Here is a 25,590-nt window from a genome sequence, read left to right as displayed (position 1 = left end):
TGCCGTTTCTGCGGTATATGAATTTCACCCAGATAGGAATATCCATTTTAATAATGTAGCATCTGTGCATACTGCTTTTTGGAATGGCTATGTTGATTTTTTCCTGAATACTAACATCTCACTTACTGTATTTCTGTTTTTAAACCAGTTCCAGTTGCAAATGTTTGATATCGTTTGTACAACTTCGTGGGCTAACAGAGATAAATGCTGTGAACTTCCTGGATTGGTAAGGCTCCATTTTAAAGCTCCTGTTTGATGGGATGTAATGGATAATCACAAATATATTTTGGAATTTTCACCCAAAGTTTCATATATACTAGGCATAACTCAGTACCATCAACACACAGGGGTTTCCATTCAATGGAGAGAATTCCCGGCATAAATACACCTATTGGGGATGTGGAATGGTATGGTAGTCAGGGTCAGTACTTGGATGGGGGATCACCAAGGAAGATTCCTCAGAGGAAGGCAATGATAAACCATCTCACTTGCCTTGAAAACCCCTTGCTGAGGTCCAGAGGCATATCTAGGGAAAATGTAGCCTGGTGCAAAATCTGAGTTTTTGCCCGCCCCCCTGTATGGGCGGTTGCCCTCCTGTATGGGCGGTTGCCCTCCCCTCGACCAAACAACTTTTTGTGCACCAGGTCTTGAAGTCAGTGTATGGACCCGGAGGGAAGGAGGAGGGGTGTAGGGTGTGATTTTCCACCCCCCATGTGACTAAATGCCCACAGCTCGGGGACATTTGATCCCATATGTCCCCCTGGGTGGTACGCCTCTGCTGGGAACTCCATAAGTCATAGGTGTGCACACATACATATACACATATCTATTCCTTTGTTGTTTGTTCATAGCATCTGCCTGTTCAAAAAAAGAGGAGGAAGCTCCATAAAGAGTAGAGCACCATATTAGAGATTAACGAGTAGAGCACTTCAGAGCATTGGGGTCATGTGCTCAGGACCAGAGTGTCTTTGGTTCTGGATTCTTAATTCCGTCAGTGAGCTTTGTGATGTTATCAGGGATGACATTTATTTATTGTTGTTCCTAGAGAGATGAAGAAAGTTGCCCTTCTCTTCCTCATGCTTGTTCCTGTTCTGAAGTCAGCAAAGGTCCTCAGGGACCACCTGGGCCACCGGTAAGATTTCCTTCAGGTTTGACTTCCCCATGTCAATGTCTTTGGTTCTATGGGATTGGGAATATGGCTTTAATATATCGTATGAACCATTGATCCCCAGTGTGGCAGTTGTCTCTACTATCGTGCCAGAGGCATAGGGAGGGGGGAAATAGCTGGGCAACACCTGCAACGGGTGCCCCCCCCCACCACTTAACCTTTGTCGGTGGGAGCCTGCTGTGGGCTGCCCCTCAGCCCGGCCCAACCAAACTGCTCCTTCAGCTGACAGAGGCCCTGTCAGCTGAAGGAGCAGCCTGGTGGGGCAGGGCAGGGCAGAAAGGAGGGGTGTGGGGGGCGATTCTCCACCCTCCACGTGACCAGCTGTTTGGGCACTCGGGGATATTTGACCCCACATGTCCCCGTGACCGCCACGCCCCTGTATGGTGCCTGCCATTGTGTTTCCTGTCTTCTCTGCCATGCCCCTGGACTGTTCAGTAATTAGACTCTGTGTTCAGATGATTTCTTTATTATGAAACAGCATCAGGAATAAGCAGTTAGGCTTCTGTTGCCAGAACTAAAGCATAAGCAGCAAGGCGCCCTCCATTATACCCCATGTCATGCCCCCACATCACACAACACCACCCCTGACTACCAGTTCCCACGGGGGAATGGTACCCCACCAGCCGCACAGTCCAGAGACAATGCAGTTATGTTTGCCAACATGGTTGTGCCTTATTGCTTTCATTTTTGTAACTTCTTAAAAAATTTCTGATACTTACTGATATGAGAAGTTCAAGGAAAATCCCATAAGAAGCATTCCCATAATAATTCACTGTAGATAAAAGAGTCATGATTCAGTTTAGACAAGTATAATAGTGTTTGGGAGTTTGATTTCCTGTGTATATTAGATTACATTGGAGTTGATTTAATTCTGCAGTTTTTTCACAGAATTTTCTGCCAGCATTTTATTTTTTTAAAAAACATAGAACTGATAGCATTTTAAATGAATGAGTTGAGAAACCCATGGAATTTTTAAAAACTCGGCCTTCAAACTTGCTGGTATTTCTTTGTTTATACTGCTGGCATTAGTGTTCTAAAATAACATTGAATCTGTAATGGTATCAAGAGCAAAAGTTCCAGGAAGGCTGGTATGTTGTAAGAACTCCCGGAGGGGGGTGGGCATTGTTGTGAAGTACATCACTGTGGTCACTGCAGTCAGTCATTCAACACTATCCCCTCCCCCCCCCCCCCCAGACCAACAGTCTGTGGGACTGGGCCACCCAATATCTATAGGCAAAAGGACTTCCACTTAAGAAACGTGATTTTTTGGCCTCACTTCCTGATCTCAGGGACATTTTGGTCTCAGACAGAAGGGGCAACATGGGAATATCACACTGTGCTTATATCCATGGAAACACTAGTCAGGATCCAAGCTAGTGTTCGAGAGTCAAGGATGAAATTTTCCCTCACTGCAATATTGTTGGGAACACAAGATGCAACTTGCTAGATCACACCAAAGATCCCTCTCCAGCATCCAGTTTCCCCCAGAGCCTGAAACAGAGGCCAGAGTTTGACACTCCAACCACTCCAACACGCTGGTTCTCTCCTGCTCTTATCTGATGAGATCTTGTATCAATGAGGCTTTTCTAAATCAGATTATGAGTATAAATTCGTGGAGGTCGAGGGGGGCAAGGAAAAAGGAGACCTTTGTGGATACTAGGGCCTATGTTTTCATTGGATGCTAAATGTGTTTTGCAGGGTGGACCAGGCCTGAGAGGTCCAAAGGGTAACCGTGGTGAATATGGTCCAACTGCAATTGAGTCAGATTTCTACTTCTTTTAGGCACAATACAAAGTTCCTGGGAGTTTTTCCATTGACCCAATTGTACCTGGTTTGCACCTATGCCTTCAAGAACTGACTGTGAAATTATCCTAAGATGGGATAGCTGCCAGCCTGTGGCTTCCCAGTGAAACCAGCTGGACCACTGTCTGCATGCCTTCCCTGCTACTTGGCCCCCTTCCCCCAACCTCTCACTTGAAAACGCTCCCATCACCTGAGCTCCCAGCTGCATGCACAGCCCTGCACTCCAGGGGAAGGTCATGTGAATATTACACAGTAGCTGTGTTCCTGGTGGCTGTAGTCCCAGTACCAAAGGGGAAGGGAGTCTGTGCAGTTGAGAACACAGACAGTGTGTGTGGGGGAGGGGGGAGTTGTGAGCAAGCAAGTAGGTGGAAGCACATGGGCTGCTGGTAGGAGAGGGACATACATGCAGGCAAGAAAGAAGTACGAGCTGGAGAGAAGGGCTCCTAGACACCTTTAGCGCAGGGTCTCTGAAATTTGGAACCAGCCTTATATTATCTGTTCAGTTGTATTGACCCAACAATGGATATTCGTCTGAAATTATTTCTAGAATGTGTGTGAGAAAGAATGGGTAGCTAAAAGTATAAGGATTGATATTGAACAGATGGCACTGATGGATTCTTAGTAGTGAACTTTGTCTTGTATGAACCACCTCATACAAATCGTTGACATGTCTTTCTCACTATTGACTGGCGGCAATGCTTTAGGATCTTAAGCAGAGATGTTCTTTCCCAGCATGTCCTGCTTAACATCCTTTAACTGTGGATTCAAGGGACTGAGCCTTGAAATATGGCCACTTCCCATTTGTGAGCAAATCCTCAAGGTCAAATATTAGAGTCTGACATTTGTGTCTTTGAACCAGCACACTGCAAGGGGTTGGTTTCTGCACTTCTCTTATGCTTCTCCTGTGCTGCTCAGTCACAGTAATGCATCGCTTGATAAGCCTCCTTTTATTGTTTAAATGTGTGGATTCTGGGCATTTATTTGGTGTAGATTGCTATTTTATTTGTTTGGAAGAGTTTTGGCTTATGACTGTTAGACTGTAATTCTAGGGACCGGATGGACCACGTGGTGAAATTGGAGCTCCTGGTCCTCAAGGACCTCCCATTACAGGGGCCAAGTGGACTTTCTATCCAAGGACTTCCGGTAAGTTGTAAACCAGAGGTGTCCTTAATCCTCTGGCGCTTCAGATGTCTATGGACCATAACTCCCACTCAGCCCCTGTTCTAAACTGATGGGTAAACCAAGGTCTTGTTCACATTCCAGCAGTTGGGGGTTTGGGCATGACTCAACTAAAGATGAGGGAGGCCCTTCATGACAACCCTCAACTAGATCTAGAGCTCAACTACCTTTCCCCCCTCCTTTCATTCTTACCTGTTTAATGGCATTACATAAAGTGTTAAATAAATTGAACCCAATAGTAAAAAATAGATATGTATTATAAATATAATATTTCAAACTAAGTAAAGAAGGCCTAAGATTCAAATGGGTTAGAGTTAAACATCTTCTTAATTCTCTCTTTTGTTGAAATCTGTGGGATTTAAGTGTTTTGGCTGGATTTTGCTCCATGCTTGTGACTTGTCCTGTAGTATTTCCTTTTTCAGGAAGAAATCTGCAGTAGCTTTGTATGTAGTATAAAAGAGAACGCATTTGTGAATCGAAGCGGGGGAGGGAGAGAGGAAATAAACCATTTATTTGCTTAACTTTGCGATCATTAATCCTCAGGGACCAACTGGGGAAAAAGGAGAAAAGGGAGAAGATGGTCGTCCTGGTATACAGGTAATTTTTGTGCTAATCAGTTGCCTTGCATAAATATCTTTACATGTGGACTCTGCAGCACTTATGGATGCTTCAGAACTGTAGTTGTATAGGAGTGGTCTTGCCCTTTACATTTATGGGAAAATACCTGGTGGGCCACTGCCCTGGAGGCCCATTGGCAGCTAGGAGCAGCCAAGCCAGGAGGCCTGATCTAGTTGACAAGGGGAAACTCTTGACATTTCATAAGGAATGCTTCCCTTTTATAATCCTTTGTTTAGCAAAGAACAGCAGAGCCCCCTTTTGCTATCAAAATGGCTCTGTGTGTGCAGGAGAGAGGAAAATTCAGTTCTGAGTGTTCCTTGTTACCCATTACCTTCAGGATAGTTTCCGATCCAAAGGGGCAGCCTCCCTTCCCCACTGAATGGAACTATGGAGTTGGGGAAAATGTGCTTTAAGGATATGCGCTAATGTGCTCATGGCCAGTGGCGTATCTGCCAGAGGGACATGGGGGGTCAATTGGCCCCGGGCGCCCTCCATTGGATCACGTGGAGCCTGCCACAGATTGCCCTGCGGCCCAGTCCCACCAGGCTGCTCCTTTAGCCGGCAGAGCCTGTGCTGGCTGAAGGAGCAGCCTGGTGGGGCCAGGCTGAGGAGCGGCCAGTGGCAAGCTCCCGGCTGCTCCTTCAGAACCGCCCTTCCGGCTAAGGTAAGTGGGGCACGGGGAGGGGGCGCCCTGTATTGCTCATGGCAATACAGGTTTTTTTTCCTTTTGGGATTCTTTAAGTATCAAAAATCAGAGCACCAGCTTCTCCGTTTATTTATTTATTTTGTGGCCTTTCTTGTGGAACTCAATGTGGCTTGCGCTGAATGGTAGCTAACACAACGTAGAAGGGTTGATCAATTTTAAATGCTGTGTGAGTAAATGAGAGTAGGTTATGAATGGTGTGTATGAGAAGAGCGTGTATATGAGCATCCCATTTGAATAGTGTTTCTGTGTATCCACTTACGGGAGTATATGAATTAAAGAAGGGGTATATGAATTAGTGAAGGCCACAGTATATGAATTAGTGAAGGCCACAGAGAAAGTATGGCATGCAACACACCCACAACTTTATGCTAACCTGCATTTATCTTAGTATGAAGTAAACATGAATCTCCACTACAAGCTGGGGACACGGATAGTTGAATAGCCCTTAAAGTTACGGCAATGTTTTAAAAATATTTGAATCTGCATGTGTTTAGAAATGCATTATCTGGCTTGCTCTGTTTTCTACGCAGGGTGTCATGGGACCATCGGGATCCCCAGGACGAGATGGAAACCAGGGCTCACAAAGTGTGAATGCAAATCACAGAGCTGGTCTACTGGACTTGGCAATAAGTGACGGCTACTTGGCTTCCTAGATCCGTTCCTTTGGGGTCATCTGTAATTTCTGTCACCAATAGATCTACTCTGTGTTTTCCCAAACAAGGGTTCTCTGACCCAGTTTTGTGCTTGTGGTCCCAGTGGGTCTCTTTTGCCTTTTTCTTGTTAATTCACTGTATACTATAAAGTACGTCAATGTGGTGCATTTGGAGTGTTAGAATTAGACCCTCATTCAAGCCTCACTCAGCCATAGTCATTCTTCTCAGTCCAGCCTACTCACAGGATAAAGTGGGGAATGGATTGTCTATAGCATCCTGAGATCTTAGGAGGAGGGGTAGGATAAACATGATTTTTTTAAAAAAAATCTTGCATATGGCTGTATATAAACAGCAGAAGAAACAGTGGTAGCCAGTTTGATGGGTACTGATGGCAATTCCTCGCTTTGTTATCATTTGGCTTGCGAACAATCCATCTTGAGGGAGGGAAGGCTTTACATGGTATAGACCAATATCATTATATCTTGGAAGGGAGACCACCAAGGAAGGCAATGACAAACCATCTCTGCTTCTCACTTGCATTGAAAATCCTTAGCTGAGGTTGCCGTAAGTTGGCTGTGACTTGGCAACGCTTTACACATGCGCACCTAGTCCACCTTTCTCATTAAGCATCTGGGTGGATTATCGCCTTAAGAATGTTACAAAGGGCAGTATAATATACAGTGGAACCTCGGTTTTCATTGGTTATCCGTCTGAAAAGAATCAATGAAAATCGAAACAGATGAAAAACAAGGCAAACTTTTCCATAGGAATCAATGTAAATCCAATTAATCTGTTCTAGGCACTCCAAAAAAAACACACCAAAACCACATTTTTGGTGAACAAACATAGTGTTTAATGCTGAAAACAGTAACAAACAAGAACACTAGGACCAGCTTCAGAGCCAGTGGACCAATGTCGCACCAGAAAGCTGTCCCAAGAGGTCTGTTTCTGACGCCTCTTTAAGATTTGTCTGAAATGGGGCAAGACATTGTCATTAAACAAGTTGCAGACACGGCCTGCAACAGCTCTGTCCGGGTGATTTTTCTCCACAAACCCCTGCACCTCACTGCAAATTGATGAAAACCGAGGCAAATCGATGAAAACTGAGACAAATTTTTCACTGAAAAAATCGATGAAAACCAAAACAGATGAAAACCGAAGGCAATGAAAACCGAAGTTCCACTGTGTACAACAAATAATGTAACAGAACTAAGGGGCAATGAGATTAACAGTCCAATCCAGAGTGGGCTGGTGGGCGGGAATGAAGCTGCTTCGGTGCCTCCCTGCCCTCTCTGAAGGGCTTTCCCACAGTACGGAAAGCCCAAAAAACAAAAAAAGACTCCCTCTCTGAGAATCCCTACTGGGAAGAATGGAGATACGCTACAGAAAACATGGCATATCTTTGATTCTGGCTCTGCTGGTGCATAGGGGGGTGGGCGGGCAGTGAAAGATTTAATGTAAGGTAAAGTCCACCCTATGGTCCACCCCTGGAACCCCCCAGTCACACCAGCACAACTTTTTTCTGGCAGGCCTAGGGACAAGTGATGGCTTCCAGGTCAGGCACCATGAAGCTCCATGGTGCTTTGCTGCCCAGGTAAGTTGCCCCTCTGCTGGTGCATTTGCCCTTTGCACTGGTTGAATGGGCAGGGCTCCGGACAGGAATCTGCCTACCCCCACTCTGGATTGGGCTGGGAAACAGTATATTACATCCAACAATCAGTGCGCTATAAATACTGCTTCATTTTTTTCAGATACTAAAACAGTAGCCCTAATCATTTTATAAAAATACCTTTCTGAACAATTCATTTTATATGTTCTAAAAAACAACACAAATGTCAGGACCTTTCCAGCCTTCTCAACCAGGTCATTCTACCAGGTGGGAACCATAGCAGAGGAACCTCAGGTAGAGGCATCTGTCGGCCTTACCTTTTGCAGTGTGGCACCTTGAGGCTGTTCCTAGTTCTCTCCAGGTTTCATTTTAATTTTCCTTCTGCCTTTTAAAAACCTCATTATTTTTCGTTCCAAATATGCAAATACAAAGAATAACGGAAGGAGCTTGGGGAAAACATTCACCAGCAGTATCCGGCTTTCACGGCTGGAATCACTGGGGTGCTGTGTGGTTTCCGGGCTGTATGGCCGTGTTCTAGCAGCATTCTCTCCTGACGTTTCACATGCATCGGTGGCTGGCATCTTCAGAGGATCTGATGTTGGGAAAGCAAGTGGAGTATATATACCTGTTGCAGTGTCCAGGGTGGGTGAAGAAACATTGTCTGTGAGTAACAAAGAAGACAGCCAGGTCAATCGGTGAGGGCATCTGAATAGAAGTATGAGTAACAATGAAGTCTATAGCACGGGAGTAACAATGAAGATAGCAAGGTCAATAGGTGGACACTCTGGACACTCCAACAGGTATATATACTCCACTTGCTTTCCCAACATCAGATCCTCTGAAGATGCCAGCCACAGATGCAGGCGGGTCAGGAGAGAATGCTGCTAGAACACGGCCATACAGCCCGGAAACCACACAGCACCCAAATTCACCAGCAGTCTTCTAACATCTATAACCGCAGAGCTGTTGTTTTCCCTTCTTTCTCTCTTCCCCTTTTAATCTCTCATTTTCTTCTAATGGGGAAGAAATGGCAACAGACCCCCCTAAATCAACATAAGGAAACCAATGGATCAGCTCTCTGTGGATGGATTACACGTGCTCTGCAAAATATAGCTGAGGGTTAGCTTGGATCGATTTTTAAAGTGACTGATTTGAAACAGATTCAGCAATCTGCTTTCTGTTAATAAAATAAACTCCATAAGTAGTTTGGTGTTTGGTATCCCCTGACAGTGTGCATAGCCATATCTTGTGACAGAATCAAATAAATCTATGTCCCAAAATCATATTAAAGCAATGTTCCTGAACATCCATTTAGACTCAGTAGGGTGACTTCTCACAAGCTTCATTTTTAAAATTAGGACTGCCGACACGATCTTAGGCTCCTGTATCTGGAAATCTTGTATTAGAGACAGATCTACAGAGGAAAGTAAGCATATCACCAGCCACTAGCTGCAGATAGTGAAGGGAGCCTGTGTCATATACAGAGACATTAGCATACCTCTGAATATCGATGCTAGGAGACAGCATCAAGGGAAAACCTTACCCTCACACCAGTCCAGCTGCCCTCTAGGACAGGTGATATTAACCTTTTCGAGACCGAGTGCCCAAATTGCAACCCAAACCCCACATATTTATTGCAAAGTGCCAACCCGGCAATCTAACCTGAATGCTGAAGTTTTAGTTTAGAAAAAACTGGTTGGCTCCCTCTTCCTCCGCCCCAGCCACTCAAGCAGGGGCCAGCCTGCTCTAGCCTCCAGCAAGTCCCATGCGCACCACTATGTGCCTCTCTAGCATCTCTGCCTCCTCTGTGGCCCCCCCCCTTGGGCAGCAGCCACCCGAAGCACAGGCACCAGGCCTGACAGCTGAGTCCTCCCTGCTCACCACGGTGCGCACACGTCGTGCTCAGTGGCCCAGGCCAGCCTAGGCGTGTGTGTGTGGTGGGGTGATTTTCCACCCCCCACATGACAAACTGTGTGTGTGCGTGCCCACAGAGAGGACTCCGAGTGCCACCTCTGGCACCCATGCCATAGGTTCGCCATCATTGCTCTAGGACAACTGCCTTCAACAATTCATCAGAGGGAATGGTTTACGGGTTGCAATGACTGTAACCCTCAAACCATCTTGTCTCTGTATTGTCGAAGATTTTCATGACTGGAATTAGAGGTGTAGCAAGGGGGGAAAGCGCCCAATGCACTGGTGTGTCCTCCGCCTCCGTTTCGCCCTGGAATGCCCCTGTCCTGCCTCACCACACTCTCGCCATACCCCCACGGGGGTGTGCCCCTGGGGTGTCATGCCCCCGCTCCTTTGGAGCTACGCCTCTGACTGGAATTACTGGGCTGTTGGTGGGGTTTTCAGGCTGTATGGCCGTGTTCCAGTAGCATTTTCTCCTGATTAGGATCCTCTGAAGATGCCAGCCACAGATGCAGGCGAAACGTCAGGAGAAAATGCTACTGGAACACGGCCATGCAGCCTAGAAACCCCACAACACCCCATCTTGTCTGTATTTGCCCTTCTGAACCTGCTTTGGAAATTGAAAATCTAATAAAACGAACTTTAAACCTCGATGAATGAGCAAAGAGAATTCGGCATCTGTTAGTTATTAGAAAGGTGCTGGCTACAAATATACCCCCTGTCCTTTTTTGCTTAATCCTCTTCTGACACGCTTGCTTATGCTGTATTCAAGGGCTGTGAAGTACTTACCCGATGTCAATTCTTCAAACAATGGCCCTGCTGTAAATGAGGCGTGACTCTGTGTGTTCATTCGTGTGCATTCTGAAAAGCAGAAATCCCCAAACCACTTGGCTGTAGTCATATCGGGTTAGCTTTACTTAGTCAAGAATTTCTACGATTCGCTCCAAAAACAGCACAGAGCAAGCTTTTAAAGCCCAAACAGGAATCTTTTAACAAATGCGGCACAATCGCTATTTAGGCAAAGCCTCGCCGAAGGGGTTGCTGAGAAGACCTTGGTTATAAGGGCTGGGTTTGCGAGCATACTAAAAGCAGCGGAATGATTCCGTACTTCCAGTTCAAAATATTGCCAGAATTAATCAGGAAGCTTGACACTATCTCATGCTTTTGCAAAGGCCAAGTGGCAGACTTTGGATCAGGCGCAAGTCTGGAGTTCTGTGCTGGGAACGTTATTCCCAGGTGTTCAGGATCCCAATTTAATGGACCTCCCACAGATCTGAGAGTGCACATCTGTGGACTGTTGACACGTCTGCCATGTGGACTTGGTCACGTATGAATTGGCTTTATATCTCCTCATGCTAAAGGCGTTGAGTTATCGTGACTAGGAAGACTATGTTATCGTCTGTTGTCACTTACATTTCAATGCCTTTTGACTCCACTGATTACATTTGTTCGTCTGCCTTTGTATGTGTATTTGCTAACTGAAGGCATCCATGCAGTTCACAAAAGGTTCCGCTGCAGTGATTCTATTAGTCTTTCAACTGCCCCAGGAGTCCGTTCTGTTTTTGGAGGCTGCTTCGCTGCCAAGTAAATACAAAAGAACCCTTTCTGGCCGCTTCCACAGGTTTGGCCACTGAACTAGAGCAGGTTTCTGTTGCGGTGTCCGCGTGATGTGGTCCTCTTTTTGTCCTGCTTCCACATTTCACTTTACTTTGCAGCAATCTGTCTAAAACCTGGTTTGTTTGGGGGAAAGATCTCTTCCCAGGTGCGTTTGCATGCTCCGTGGAGAGCGAGGTACAGACTTGGTAGGGCCCCCCCCCCCCCACATCTGCACTATTTTCCTTGCCATCTCTCCCCCATGCCATTTTCCCTTTCCACTGGAGGGCTTTTTTTGGGCTTTTCTTTAAAAAAACTGAAAATTGACCTATCACTGTAGTGTTATGACTTTATGATGTTTTAGAAGTACCAAGCATTTGAATGATATTGTCCATTTATAATTTATGTTGTTTTGTCTTAGTAAATATGTCAAGCGATGTGTTTCTCTTGGTTTGTGTAATATTGCAGATTTACTATCTGTGACTGTTCATAATTCAAGACTGTCTAGAATTACTTTCTTTCTATTATAATGGACTCCTTCTGTAGCCTGCTTAATTTTCTGTCTTACCAAAGGAAACTTTTGTTCTGTAAAGTGATTTTCTAGACAAACAGCAAATTGATCTTTCTGTAGCTTTGGGGACTCCTCAGTTGTAAATTATATCATCTAATTTCACACTCCGGTTCTTCTTCATCTTGTTAATTTCCTGTCTTTTTAATTTTTATCTGTACTCTTATATCCGTCTATGAATTCCTACAAACACATTTCATAACATTCAACTATTTTTTAAGTTTACAACTTTCTTATCAATTTTGCTAACTTACGTCCTATTTTCTCATTTTCCTTATTTTTTCTGAACTCATACTCCTGTGTTAATTGAGATACCCACGCATCTACTTTTGATCTCTGTATTCTAAAAGTTTCTCATGTTCTCTCACTCTTTCTTTTAAATTTTCTTCTCACTTTCTCTCATTCTTTGGTAACTTCAGTCAGATTTAAGACCCTGGACAAGATACATTGTCTTCTTCCAACTTATATTTAATTTTGTTTTGGAATTGCATATTTAATCATAATATATATCTATTATGGTCTCTTACCAAAAGAGATTCCACTCTTTTGGTAAGAGATTTCACTCATTTCTTGCTCGTTGCAGAAGCTAAAAAATATGCTCAAAGTGGAATGTCAACTTTTCGTAGGAGTTACATTTTCTGTACAACAACACATATGAACAACTCTAGCATATATTACGCACATAATTTTGTAATCGTTTGTAATTTAATTTGTAATTGATTGATTGACTAAACCCAAAGAGTGCTCACCAATGCCTCATTTTCATCCTGGAGAGAAGTGACTAGTGGGGTGCCGCAGGATTCTGTACTGGACCCTGTTCAATATTTTTTATCAATGACTTGGATGATGGAATAGAGGGCATGCTAATCAAATTTGCAGATGACACCAAATTAGAAGGGGTAACTAATACTCCAGAGGAGAGATTAGAGAGCTGGGTCAAAACTAGCAAAATGAATGTTAACAGAGATAAATTTCTGCTCTAAATGTGACTGTTTTAATTAAAAAAATTACAAACTTTTTTTAAATGTCCCCTTTAACATTCAGTGGCTCAACTTGTATGAGTATTGAAGTGTTCCCATAAATAATGGTTTGCAACGTTATCATGTAATAATAATAATAATAATAATAATAATAATAATAATAATAATAATAATAATAATAATAATAATAATAGTCTTGGAGTATACAGGCTAATCTGAATTCCCCAGATAACCCTCCACAGCTCAGGTGGAGAATAAAACCCAGTTCCTCTAGATTAGAGTACACCTTCTCTTAACCACTGCTCCTAAGCTCCAGTTTATGAGGTATTCTGATGGTGCGAGGAGTGAAGTTCATCTTTTGAAATTAGCAATTTGCTGTGCACATTTTAAAGAGAACCAGAAAAGCTGTTGCCTAGGAGATCCCTGAAAAGCATTAACAAATATTAAGAGCTGATGTAACTAATAAATACTGAGAATTTGAACTGTGCTACACGATCTCAAACCTTACCTCAGCCATGAACCCACTAGGAAACTTGATGCAATCCGCTCAACCACAGTGTTCCCCTTTCCTCCACAAAGTGCAATATAAGGAGAATAATAGTGACTTAATGTCTAAACATCACTGTAAAGATTGCAGCATTCGTATTCAGAGAGAGCCAGTGTGGTTTAGTGAATAGAGTGACGGACTAGGGCCTTGGAAGACTGAGATTCGAATTTCCATTAGGAGATAATGATGAACTAAGCCACTTTGAGTCCTTGTTCGGGAAATAAGTAGGATGTAAATAAATAAATAAATACAAAATACATGCTTCAGAGTCTAAGACCAGGAGTAATGGATCCAAAGTGAAGGAAAAGAGATTCCACTTAAACATCAGGAAAAACTTCCTGACAGTAAGGGCTGTTCGGCAGTGGAATGCACTTCCTCGGAGTGTGGTGGAGTCTCCTTCTTTGGAGGTTTTTAAAGAGAGGCTGGATGGCCATCTGTCAGGAGTGCTTTGTGTGTTCCTGCATGGCAGGGGGTTGGACTTGATGGCCCTTGGAGTCTCTTCCAACTCTATGATTCTAAATAAATACATGCATGTATGTAGGGAGATCTTTGAACACTGAAAACATGACAAAAATGTGTATGCAAAGCTTCTTTTCTTCTTTAGCTATCAAATCGCACCCCAAAGGACTTTCAAGGCAAGTGACATTCAGAGGTGGTTTTTCATTGCTTGCCTCTGTATGGATTTCCTTGGTGATCTTGCATACTGTAAAATATAGGTTCAAATGCATTCAACTCCCGTCCACCACCACTTCTGGAAAGCATGTTGCGGCTTCAGTGCAGACGGAGCTCTGTGAGAACGCTTTGTTTACTTCACTGTGTCTCTATACACAATCGCATAGTTTTTCATAAGCGTTCCTTAACCTTGGGATGGTCTTTCTGCATTTGCGTGGAACTTCATTTACTTCTCTTACCAGTCCAGTACGTAGGAAATAATTGCTACTTCTTATTCAGCGTAAAGAGTAATATACTTATTTCCTGTACCTTTTAAAAATTTAGGGCCTACCTGGGAAAGATGGGCCCACTGGGCCACAAGGACCGCCAGGACCTGCGGTAAGTCCTGGCCAAGAATTTCAACCATAGTGTTACATTTTAGCTAGCCTGGGTTAAATGCTCCAGGGAGGCAATAACTTGCTTCACATGGCTCAGCTAGATAACCCTGCATCCAAAAACTGTGACTGCTTTTGGTGTGGTGACAAAATGGGGAAACGGCCACAAATTAACTGCTTTTGATGGTGTAACCCAAGTCCACTTATTACTTCAACACGTATCAAGCATAAATTAAAGCTGCACCTGGAAAGCCATCCAACTTGGAAAGCCGTCAAAAATCTGATTGGAAGGGAGGAGGTAGTTGGCCACAATCTCAAGCACACATTGGGTGTATTTTCAGTACTTGTGATTGGGCCAGAAAATAGAAGCTTAAGATGGAGCTCATTCATGGTGATCATTGGCTGTCCTGGTAATATAGCAAGTCAGTCATTCTTAGAAAAGTTGAGGACAGTAGGAAAAGAGAGAGACCAAAAATTAGACGGGCTGGCTCAATAAAAGAAGCCACAGCCTTCAGCTTGCAAGATCTAAGCGTTCTAGAACACTTCCAGAATGTTCTAGAGTTCATTAACTCCAATCCAATCCAAAAACCTTTATTAGGCATAAACCAGAAGCACCATACATTCCAAGTACAAAAACAGGATCATTGTTATATATCATGTAGAACATGGATTAAAAATGTAGCAACTGCTTCAGAAATTTCTACATTAGGGCTGTTCAATAGCTTAGACATTTTTTGTTTGTCTGAGAGAAACATAAATTCTAGAGGTAGTAAAGCTTCCAGATCGGTTCTAATGTCATTATACCTCAAACAGTAAAGCAGGATATGAGGGATTGAGTCCATAGCGTTGGGACAGTACCGACAACAACGCTCACTTTGTGGGATGTTAAGGAAACTACCTTGAAGATAGACAGAGGGGAATGAGTTGCACCTTGCTCTTGTCATGACCCATCTGCACTTATAATTAACAAGCTGTTCTAAATATACAGCAGGGCTAGATTTCGGGTGTGTGATCCCAAAATATAGAGGGGAACAGGAGCTTTGTGCAGCACTCAGGAGAGATTGGTATTCCTGGTCGTACAGTCTGATCTTTAGATGATGGTAAATTTCCGCAGCGGTAAGCATATGAAGAGAATCCCATGAGAAACCCAAGGAGATTTTTTTTTTCAATATGGAGCCACCACTTCGAAAGCTGAAGCTCCCTCATTTCTAGCAAAGATAAACTTTTTGGATCTATGCAGAAGCATAGACGCAGCCAAAACTTAAATGTTACAGCCCATGCCCAAGTTTCTAATAGATGTTGCCCTGATTCCAGACAGAGCACACCATAAGGGACACAATGTGGGGTGCTAAATATCTTACATAGGAAGTTTGATTGGATACGCTCCAGGTTCTTGTGCCAAGCTTGGATCCAGACAGGGATACCATACAATAGGTACTGGACGCTCATTAACTCACAGAGTCGCCATGAGTCAGAAGCGATGCACAAAGTTATTATTCAAGAACATCAGTTATATTTTTAAATTCAGTTTCTCACACGTGTCGTTTTGGCTGTTTGGGTGATATATTGTGATAATACCTATGCATGCTTCTTAGAATATTGAAGTTTGCTCTTGATCTTTCCATGTAGGGGATCCCTGGTGCTCCAGGTGTGCCAGGAGTTATGGGGAATGCTGGAAAACAAGGAGACCTTGGGCCCCCTGTAAGTAGCAGAACAATCACCCACTTCCTTTTTGACCAGTGCATCAGAAATTCTGTCTTCCCTGTGACACGGTGTCACTTCAGCATGCCCTCGGATAAATTTGCAGTCCCTGATAATGTGGGACAATGTGGGTATATACAGTGGCGGAGCTACCAGGGGAAAGGGGTGTGCGCGCGTTGCACTGGGTGCATGCCTGGGGGGCAGAAAATTGCCCCCCAGGCACCACCACCCGCCCCCCACAGTGCCTCCCCTGCACACTAACTTTATTGAAACAGTGCAGGCTAAAGAAGCAGTCTGTTCCCTTCAGGGTGAAAACGGCCTGGTGGGAACTACGCTTCCCAGGAGACCTTGAGAGCCCCAATGTCTCCTGGGAAGTATAGTTCCCACCAGGCTGTTTTCAGCCTGAAGGGAACAGGCCACTTCTCCAGCCTGCACTTTTTCAGTAAGGTAAGTGTGGAGGTGTGGGGGCAGGGCACCGGGTGTGTGTGTGTGTGCGGAAAACACAGAGTGCGCATTGGACACAGTATGGCCCATCTACATCTCTCGGTATGTGCTCAGTGGCCCAGTCAGCACAGTCCTATTCATACAAGATCTTGTACGGTGTCGAGCTCATTCTTTCCTATATGTTATAGTGCCCAGAAATTGGTTGCACAAGATCCAAGTAGAAATGCAAGTGGGAATACAATAAGTCTGACATCCCACAAGTGCCTGTAGTTGTCTTTTCTCGTATTTCCACCTGCACAAGATTGTGGCTCAAATGGAAATTCTCCGCTCGAGCCAGCTTGATATCGAGAGGACCAAATATCCCACAGGGCCACGTTGCAACTCGCCACACAGTTATCACATTAGCACCGGCATCCAGCCAGCCAGTTTTGCTGTGACGTTGGCATTTGCAGTGAACTGCAATGCGACCTTGCTGAAGACCTAACTTCAGTGCCAGTGTGGACCAAATCACATGGCCTGGATACTGCTACATGTTTTTGAAAGCTGTCATGCATTTTTTTTTGGGGGGGGAGAGAAAAATGAATGCATAAAAGCTAAATTTGGTCTTAATTGTTTTTCACAGGGGCTTCCTGGACCAAAAGGAGAGAGGGGAGAACGTGTAAGTATTCTGTTGTAAACGCAGAACTGAGCAGGCCATAGGACTGTGAAGAGGATTGGAGTTGATGCTTTCTAAGAAGGACTGAGTTCTAGTCCTCACTTTTCTGAAGAAAAATATGTTGTTATGCAACTTGTTCGTTTTTTTGAAAAACAGAAAAGCACAAAAGCTTCAGGGCGTATTTTCTAGTACTGATCAAAATGAAGCCATTTCCATGTGGGTTATTTATTCTTCACCATAGAATTGTGGTCCATTCATGCACTTCCCAGAGTTTCTCCCACTTTTCTCTGGTCTTTTCCCAACCTGCTTTGCGGCAAATTTTTGGGAAGGATCACAGCAGAGCTGCTATGTAGGTGAGAAAATTTGGATTTTTCCAGTTCTGTCTACATGGCTGCCATTTCACCACCTACAGTGGCCAGTCCTCACTGCTCCATCCATTGTATCAGGCTGAATTCCCAGCTTTCTTTTTCTAATAGTAGGTAAGTCTCTATCCCCTTCCATTGTGACAATATAAGGGGAAAGGCATATCTTTGTAATGAAAAGGGCTAGAGACTTTTTAAAAAGTGGGGGGGGGGGGGAGAAAGCTAGAAATTCTAAAAACCAGATACATGGGTATATTGTTATGATTTTATAATGATATTCAATCACAAATTTTTTTTAAAAAGCTCAGATGACCTATAAGAGGGGTAATATCTGCTGCTATGGGACTGGGGCAGGGAAGTTTTGGCGAAACTTCCCAAATGGAAGTCGTGCTGCTGCTTTATCACATTAAGCTGCAGCAGCAACAGCCGGGAAACTACTCAAGCCTGTCCCTGTGTAGAAACCACTTGAAGAAGAACAGTTTGGATTTATATACCTCTTTCTCTCCTATAATGAGACTCAAAGGGGCTTACAATCTCCTTCCCCCCCCCACACACACCCTGTGAGGTGAGTGGGCCTGAGAGAACGCCGAAGAACTGTGACTAGCCCAAGCTCATCCTGCCGGCATGTGTTGGAGTGCACAAGCTAATCTAGTTCACCAGATAACTCTCCACAGTTCAAGCGGCAGAGCAGGGAATCAAACCTGGTTCTCCAGATTAGAGTGCACCTGCTCTTAACCACTCCAGGAAAAAATTAGGAGCTAATATGATATTCTTGTTATACAGGGAGATCTTCAGTCCCAAGCTATGGTGCGGGCAGTAGCTCGTCAAGTGTGTGAACAGCTGATCCAGGGTGGGTAGAAACATTCATAATTCCCATAAAGTTATATCTATTACCAGTCTTAGTTTATTTCTGAAATGCGGACCAGGGCCTCTGGCGACCTGTGAAGCTGGAAGCCTTGAAGTGTCATTCACCGGGTGCTTGACAATATTCTAGGCAGTCTGCAAAGAATCAGGAGGTCTGTGGTGCTTTGTGTTTGAGTTGGTGGGACACCAGTTGTTCCATAACGTTTCATGAGTGGAGGTGGATGTTTTGTGTTGGTGGAAGAGTTTTAGCCCTCTCCCATTTGTTCCTCCTGCTGGGGAAAGGGTTGTGAATCAGTGGAGAGGGAATGTGTGCTTGGCACATGTGTCTTAACGCTGAAGATCCTAGAAAACTCCGTTGAAAAAGAGCCAGGGGTTCCTGATATGTTAGGAAAGGTCTTTGGTTCGTCTGTTGTAGAGAGCGACTGCCGGTCAGAGTTGGTGATACTGTGGCATATGAACCAATGAACTGACTCAGTAATAAAATGTTAATTACTTTCACCACGCTGCTCTTCGGCTGTGCATAAGCACATACATACCATGCATTTATGTACTTATTTTTTAAACAGCCTGATAACCCGGCCTGTCTCAGTCTCATCAGAGATTAGAAGATAAGCAGGGCTGGACACCATTAGTACTTGGATGGGAGAAGACCAAGGAAGACGGGGGTTGCTATGCAGAGGAAGGCAATGGCAAACCACCTGTGCTCATCTCTTGCCTTGAAAGTTTCAGTGGACCTGGGGTCTCTGTTAATCAGTTGTGACTTGATGGCAAACTGTTATTATTATTGATTTATTGATAAGTTTATGGTGTTCTCTCACATGGAGGACTGTTATCCCACAAAAGGTCTGGATGGACATCCTTGTAAAACTTGAAAGCCCCCTATAGATTGTTTTTAGGAAACTAGAGTTCTACCACGAGAAGTTTATTTTGTATTTATTGGAATATTTGTGTTTGTGTCTTACGTGGTAACATAGGATAGAAATATTCTAAGTAAACATATATTATGTTTGTACCCCTGAACGGGAACTCAAGGTGGCTTTTGTTGAATGGATGAAATGTGAATTTTATGAATGTTCCCACCATGCAGGACACCTGGCCAGATACAACTCGATCTTAAATCAGATTCCAAGCCAATCGGTGTCAACAAGAACTATCCCCGGACCTCCTGGTGAACCTGGCCGGCAAGGGCTACCCGGGCCCCAAGGAGAACAGGGATCACCAGGAAGGCCAGGATTTCCTGGCAGTTCTGGCCAGCCTGGAAGACCTGGTGAAAGAGGTAAGCTGAATTTAAAAGGGATGGAAGATGCAATTTGCTTGAGGGCAAACCAGGAGGATGCAGCCGTGTCTGATAGAAGTTGGGACTCACGAAGGGAAGAGGACTTGCTAGCAGTTAACTGCTGGAAGATGGGTAAAACCAGTGAAATTGTGTTCTGTTCTTTTTTTTTTCTCAGTTAATAGTACAGTTATCCCTTCCACATCGTGACTTTCCCCAGTGTGGTTTTGATACGTCAAGGGTCAGCATAAGTGGGAATTTTGGGGGAGTTTTGCCAAAGCCGAAGATGATACTCAAAGGCCAGAAGACGACACAAGAAAAGTTTAGAAACTCAGAAATGCTTAAAATATATGTACAGTATTGTATAATATCAACATACTTTATAAAAAAAAAATTTAAGTTAAAAGAAAAAGAAAAAAATCAGAATTATTCTCTGGTATAAAGGGCGAGCCAAAATGTTTTACGCGAATTTCCAGATCACTGGTGCCGCAGTGATCTTATACCAGTAGAGTCCTGAAGGTACATGGGCCTCAGACCGTCTGGGCTTCATAGGTTAGTGCCAAAACTTGAATTTGATCTGGTAATTCACCTGGAGCCAATGCAGCTGGCAAAGCACCGGTTGAATGTGTACCCACGCTGCAGAGGTGGGATCCAGCAGGTTCTCACAGGTTCCCGGGAGTAGGTTACTAATTATTTGTGTGTGCCGAGAGGGGGTTACTAATTGGTGATTTTGCCACGTGATTTTTGCCTTAGTTACGCCCCTCCTCTCAGCAGTAGCGTGCAGAACTTGAAGCAGTCTAGCAGGAGGTGCACCAGCATGCGTGGCAGCCTGCGCCTGCGTGCATTTGTTTCCCGCCCAAGGACTGGCGCAGTGGCTGTGTCCTTGCCACAGCCCCGCCCCCGTAATGCCCGGCCATGCCCCCGTCGTGCCCCACCCAGCCCCATTGGCGCTACGCCACAGTTTGAATCCCACCACCATGGGAACCTGTTACTAAAATTTTTGGATCCCACCACTGCCCATCCCTCTTTAGAACATTAGCTATATAGATCAAGAGCTGATGCTGTTGTTATTGTTTTGTTTCTGGCATGCCATAAACATCTTGAAGGAATCTATTAGCAATTACAGACCATTTAAATCCAAAAATTAATGGATTTTACTTCAATCCCTTTGAAGACCATGGGAATTAATTTTAAGTATACATATGCTGATACAGTCTGAGGGCTGTATTACTCCCCACCCCCACATCTGTGAATAGCATTTTGGGCTGCCTTTGAGACCTGTGAATGGCATTTTGGACTGATTGTGAGTTGATTAGAGTGGTCACACCTCTTTTGGCATGTCAGACAGCTCACGGGGCAACCCTGAGAATTAACGTGAAGTTGTTGGTTCTGACAGGAAACCTTTCGGCGACCTCAGAGCCTGGAGTTTTTCTCCTTCCTGAGGCCATAATTCAAATTACTTCAGCGTAAGAGGAGACAAGATTTAGGAGGCTGAGGTTGTCGGGCCTTGCGTTTCTATGGCAAAGCTGAACAAAGAGCCGCATTGTTAGAGGAATACGGAAGAAGGGGTTCGAGGTACCCAGTGAAGTGGGAAGTTGGAACCAAGAATGAGACTGATTCAATTTGGACGGGCTAAAGAAAAAAGGGGTCCATAAAACAGCTCCTGAAAAGCGAAAATTCTCTGAACAAGTTAAGGAACCGTTTTGGACTTGCACAGATATTATGTGTAGACAGGAACAAATAGTGTATCTGATGACAGCAATCATGTCAGAAACAATACCAAGGCTTGCGGAAGGAGGGGTAGAGAATCTGGGGGACGGCCGACAGTTTTGCAGTAAGGAAAGAGGGCGTGGGATCAGGGTTCTCGTGTTCATTATTTCTATTGCGAAAACATCTGTCAAAGTAAAAGAGACGTTTTGGCAGAACCAACTTTGTTCCTAATGTGGAACTGATACTTAAGGTCACTGCCACCAGCATTCATTAGCCTGCTTTCAAACGTCGTGACATGGTCCCCTGCCAACCTCCCATCTCCAACGGCACTCTCAAAAATTTGACTTCAAGCTGCAAACCGTTTCTACTGGATTGATCTTTTAGAATTTAGACATCAGTTGGAGAAAAGATACAATTTACTTCAGGTCTATCATTGAGTTCCCTTCTGTACAGAGGTGTATGGCCTATAGGGACATGGGGTCACTCATGTCCCGGGCACATGCTTTTCGGTCATGTGTGGGGGTGTCAGGTGCCCCCCACGTAACCAAATGGACCCCATCTAGTTATACAAAAAATTTACCAAAGAATTACTGGTGATTCCTAGAGCTACCTGGAAGTGAAGACTTCCTGTAAGTTGGCAAGGAGCAGCAGTGGCGTAGGAGGTTAAGAGCTCGTGTATCTAATCTGGAGGAATGGGGTTTGATTCCCAGCTCTGCCGCCTGAGCTGTGGAGGCTTATCTGGGGAATTCAGATTAGCCTGTACACTCCCACACACACCAGCTGGGTGACCTTGGGCTAGTCACAGCTTCTCGGAGCTCTCTCAGCCCCACCTACCTCACAGGGTGTTTGTTGTGAGGGGGGAAGGGCAAGGAGATTGTAAGCCCCTTTGAGTCTCCTGCAGGAGAGAAAGGGGGGATATAAATCCAAACTCCTCCTCCTCCTCCTCTCCTCCTTCTTCTTCTTCAAACCATCCTGTTCAGATGTTGCCCTCTCCCACAACCCTCCTGCTGATTCAAAACTAAATCTAGCTCATCCACCTTGCGGCACTATAGTCATGTTTTGAAGAGAGAAAAGGAGAACATCTGAAGGAACAAAAAGAGGTTAAAAAAGGATGGATGGCTAGATTATACAGAGTAAAGTGAAACATTTATGTTAAAATTAAACAAGGCACAGGTTATAATAAAAATCCAATAAAGTCCCCTTTTTTGGCACATGCAAAATTGCAAGGAAACTGTTATGCTGTGATGGAATCCCATGTATATATGAATAACAGAACCGCACTGGTTTCCCACTGCTTCTGTGAAAGAGAAATACTAATCATGTGAGACCAGTCCTGCCTTTTTAATATAAAAAAATGGCAGCATTATCAAATGGCAGCATTCACCTATCAATCAAAGTGGTATGGTAGGAATACAGCCCAGGAAACTGGCACCTCCATGATTCAGTGTGAGTGCGTTTTCGATTGAAGAGATCATCAGACAGGATTGTGCGTAAAGTGCTGCCTACCTTTAGCGAGTACAAAAGACTGACCTGGTGGCCTCTAGTTTTCCCCTGTGGGATTTTCCTCATGCTGAAAATGTAATATTATCTCACCAGATCTCCTATCCAAAATCTAATTAGTGTTATTTAAGGATTTGGAAACAATTGGTCTTTGGGGAGAGCAAACTGTAATTAAAGTTGAAACGCTTGGGAGATTTTCATTTGGAGCATGTACGGTTGTTCACTCTGTGGTACAGTCATTCGAGAAGGAGTGGTAGAAAAGGAGTTGTGAGATTCTAATGATAAACTGCAATGATGGAGGGACGTGAAAGGAGACTGGCTCTCAGTTGCCTTTTCCTCATGCTGAAAAACGAATAGCATTATCTCACCAGATCTCCCGGTCCATGCCCAATTAGTGTTATTTAGCAGAAGAGGATCTGGAAACAATTGAGTCTCTTTGGGAAAGCAAACTGTAATTAAAGATGAAAGCGCTGGTTGAGATTTTCATTTGGACATGTAATGGGTTAAGTTCGGGATCTGAGTGAGGTGCAGTGCCACATTGTCCACCCTCCAAAGCAGAGGGGGGATCCAGCAGGTTCTCACCAGTTTCCGAGAGTGGGTTACTAATTATTTGTGTGTGCCGAGAGGGGGTTACTAATTGGGTCTGCTTTTCCGTCAGGTCCAAAAATCATAAAGTCCTGTTGTTTCCTATGTGGCTGGTTAGTGAAGGTAGAAAACGGGATAATTCTTCCTGTTGGGCTGTTTTAAAAACTGCAATGTGATGGAGGGACGGAAGAGACTGGCTTCAGTTGAAAGTATCCTTCTTTTGATCTCTACAAAGGGAATTAAGCATTACCCAGTATTAAGTATCTCACGCCCAATGGGAATCAATTCTAGCAGAAGTAGTTGCTTCTAAGAAGAGGCTAGGACTCACTATATTTAGGGTTTCAGTTCTGGACTGGAAGATACCAGCTGGAAATTAGGAACTTTTTTTTACAGTAAGAGTTTTTTTACAGTAACAGAGAAATTATTAATGCCCCGCCCCCGGAATGCCCGGCCACACCCCCGTTGTGCCCCGCCCAGCCCCATTGGCGCTACGCCACTGTTTGAATCCCACCACCATGGGAACCTGTTACTAAAATTTTTGGATCCCACCACTGTCCTCCCGCCAAAGCATCCATTTTCTACACTGGTCTGTGTAGTCTGAAGAGAAGCTGTAATTACGGGGGATCCCCAACTCCCACCTGGAGGCTGGCATCCCTATTTATTTAGGACTGCATTTGACTAATCTAGTTTTTATTTATTGGCAGTCCTCATTGGGGTTTTAAGGGGTGGCCTTTTAGGTGATTTTTAAAACATATAATCGTTGTTTTATTCATATTGTAAGCAACCTTGAGTTCCCCAAGGTAGAAAGGCGGCTAATAAATGTTTTCAGTAAATAAATAAGAGTTCTCTAATAAGGGTACAGCTCTCTCCTCCTTCAGCCGTGGTCAGTGTTGGGCTCTGAGGCTTCACCTGTTTTTATTAAGAACATAAGAACAAGCCTGCTGGATCAGACCAGAGTCCATCTAGTCCAGCACTCTGCTACTTGCAGTGGCCCACCAGGTGCCTTTGGGAGCTCACGTGCAGGATGTGAAAGCAAATGCCTTCTGCTGCTGCTGCTCCTGAGCACCTGCTCCTTATTGTGTCTGGCCATCCTTGGAGACGGATGGTGCAGCATTTTTCCCCTTTGGTATTTGGGCTCCAAAAAGCTGACCTTCCCTTGGGCTTAACTCTTACCCAAAGGTGTAGCAGGGCTAAATGGCGCCCGGGGCAAAATGGTGTCCCCTTCGCCCCCCTTACCTGAGCCAGTGGCGGTCCTGGGCAGCTGGATGGGGCGGAGCTAAGGGTTCCCAGCTGCAGCATCCACTGGCTGAAGGAGCAGCCTGGTGGGGCCGAGTCTGGCCAAATGGGGAAGGGGTGTGGGGAGTGATTTTCCAGGGGCCTGCCCAGGGCATTTGTCCCCACCCCTCCCCATGGAAGCTATGCCACTGCTCTTACCACTCAATTAAGAGTGGCGTGTTCCTCTGAATAGCACTGAGACTCAGATAAGGTTGCCATGAAAAAGAAAATGTCTGGTCCCTTTTACAGCAGTTCAGTATGCAGAAATCTGCAGCTTTTCCTGGCATGGAACTAAAGAACATCGCCTGATGATTGCTGCAGATCAAACTGATATTAAAGGCACAGCTGGAAGGACCAGTTTAAAAAACTGGCAATCTTATGAAGGAGTCTGGGGAAATCTCCCGGGCAATTTCTCTGCGTATCTGAGAGTCCCTCTGCTTCCCGATATGAAGTGCGCACACCTCATGGCAGCCGACCCCTTTTCTTCAGCCCCCTTGAGAATGCACTTTGCGAGTCTTTAACCACAGTGGAAAGCCTCCCTTCAGGCTCCCTGTAAGCTTGAATGTGATAGCATCAGTCCAAAAAGACTGGGATGCCAGCCTAAAGATCATAGCCCGCAGGGCTGGATTTCTTCTTGTGGCTCTATTAGTCTTGTGCCAAATCACCTGACTGGCTCTCTTCTCTGAAACTGTGCTAGAAAATGACTAGGCTGGGAAGCCCTGAGGTTTGCAGATGCTGGTTTGAATTTCCAGCCAGCTCTCAATTTCAACACTACCGCTTCAATCCAAGTATATTCGTGGCTTGCTGGAAATGTGCTTTGGGCTTGTAAATAACTATCTC

At 44.6% G+C, this 25,590-nt stretch overlaps 1 protein-coding gene across 1 annotated transcript in view; it reads left to right on the top strand.

Moving 5' to 3' along the window:
• Positions 1-25,590, top strand: part of COL14A1 (collagen type XIV alpha 1 chain) — a 144,685-nt gene that overhangs the window by 73,343 nt on the left and 45,752 nt on the right. The window contains 12 exon segments of the mRNA XM_048508594.1: positions 149-226; positions 1,046-1,132; positions 2,867-2,920; positions 4,021-4,073; positions 4,075-4,114; positions 4,694-4,747; positions 6,005-6,061; positions 14,332-14,385; positions 16,011-16,082; positions 17,149-17,184; positions 18,327-18,393; positions 19,495-19,683. Of these exon segments, the coding sequence (XP_048364551.1) occupies positions 149-226; positions 1,046-1,132; positions 2,867-2,920; positions 4,021-4,073; positions 4,075-4,114; positions 4,694-4,747; positions 6,005-6,061; positions 14,332-14,385; positions 16,011-16,082; positions 17,149-17,184; positions 18,327-18,393; positions 19,495-19,683 (841 nt within the window).

This window comes from Sphaerodactylus townsendi, linkage group LG09 (genome assembly GCF_021028975.2).
Source record: "Sphaerodactylus townsendi isolate TG3544 linkage group LG09, MPM_Stown_v2.3, whole genome shotgun sequence".
NCBI lineage: Eukaryota > Metazoa > Chordata > Lepidosauria > Squamata > Sphaerodactylidae > Sphaerodactylus > Sphaerodactylus townsendi.
This window is presented reverse-complemented; position numbering and strand designations above follow the sequence as displayed.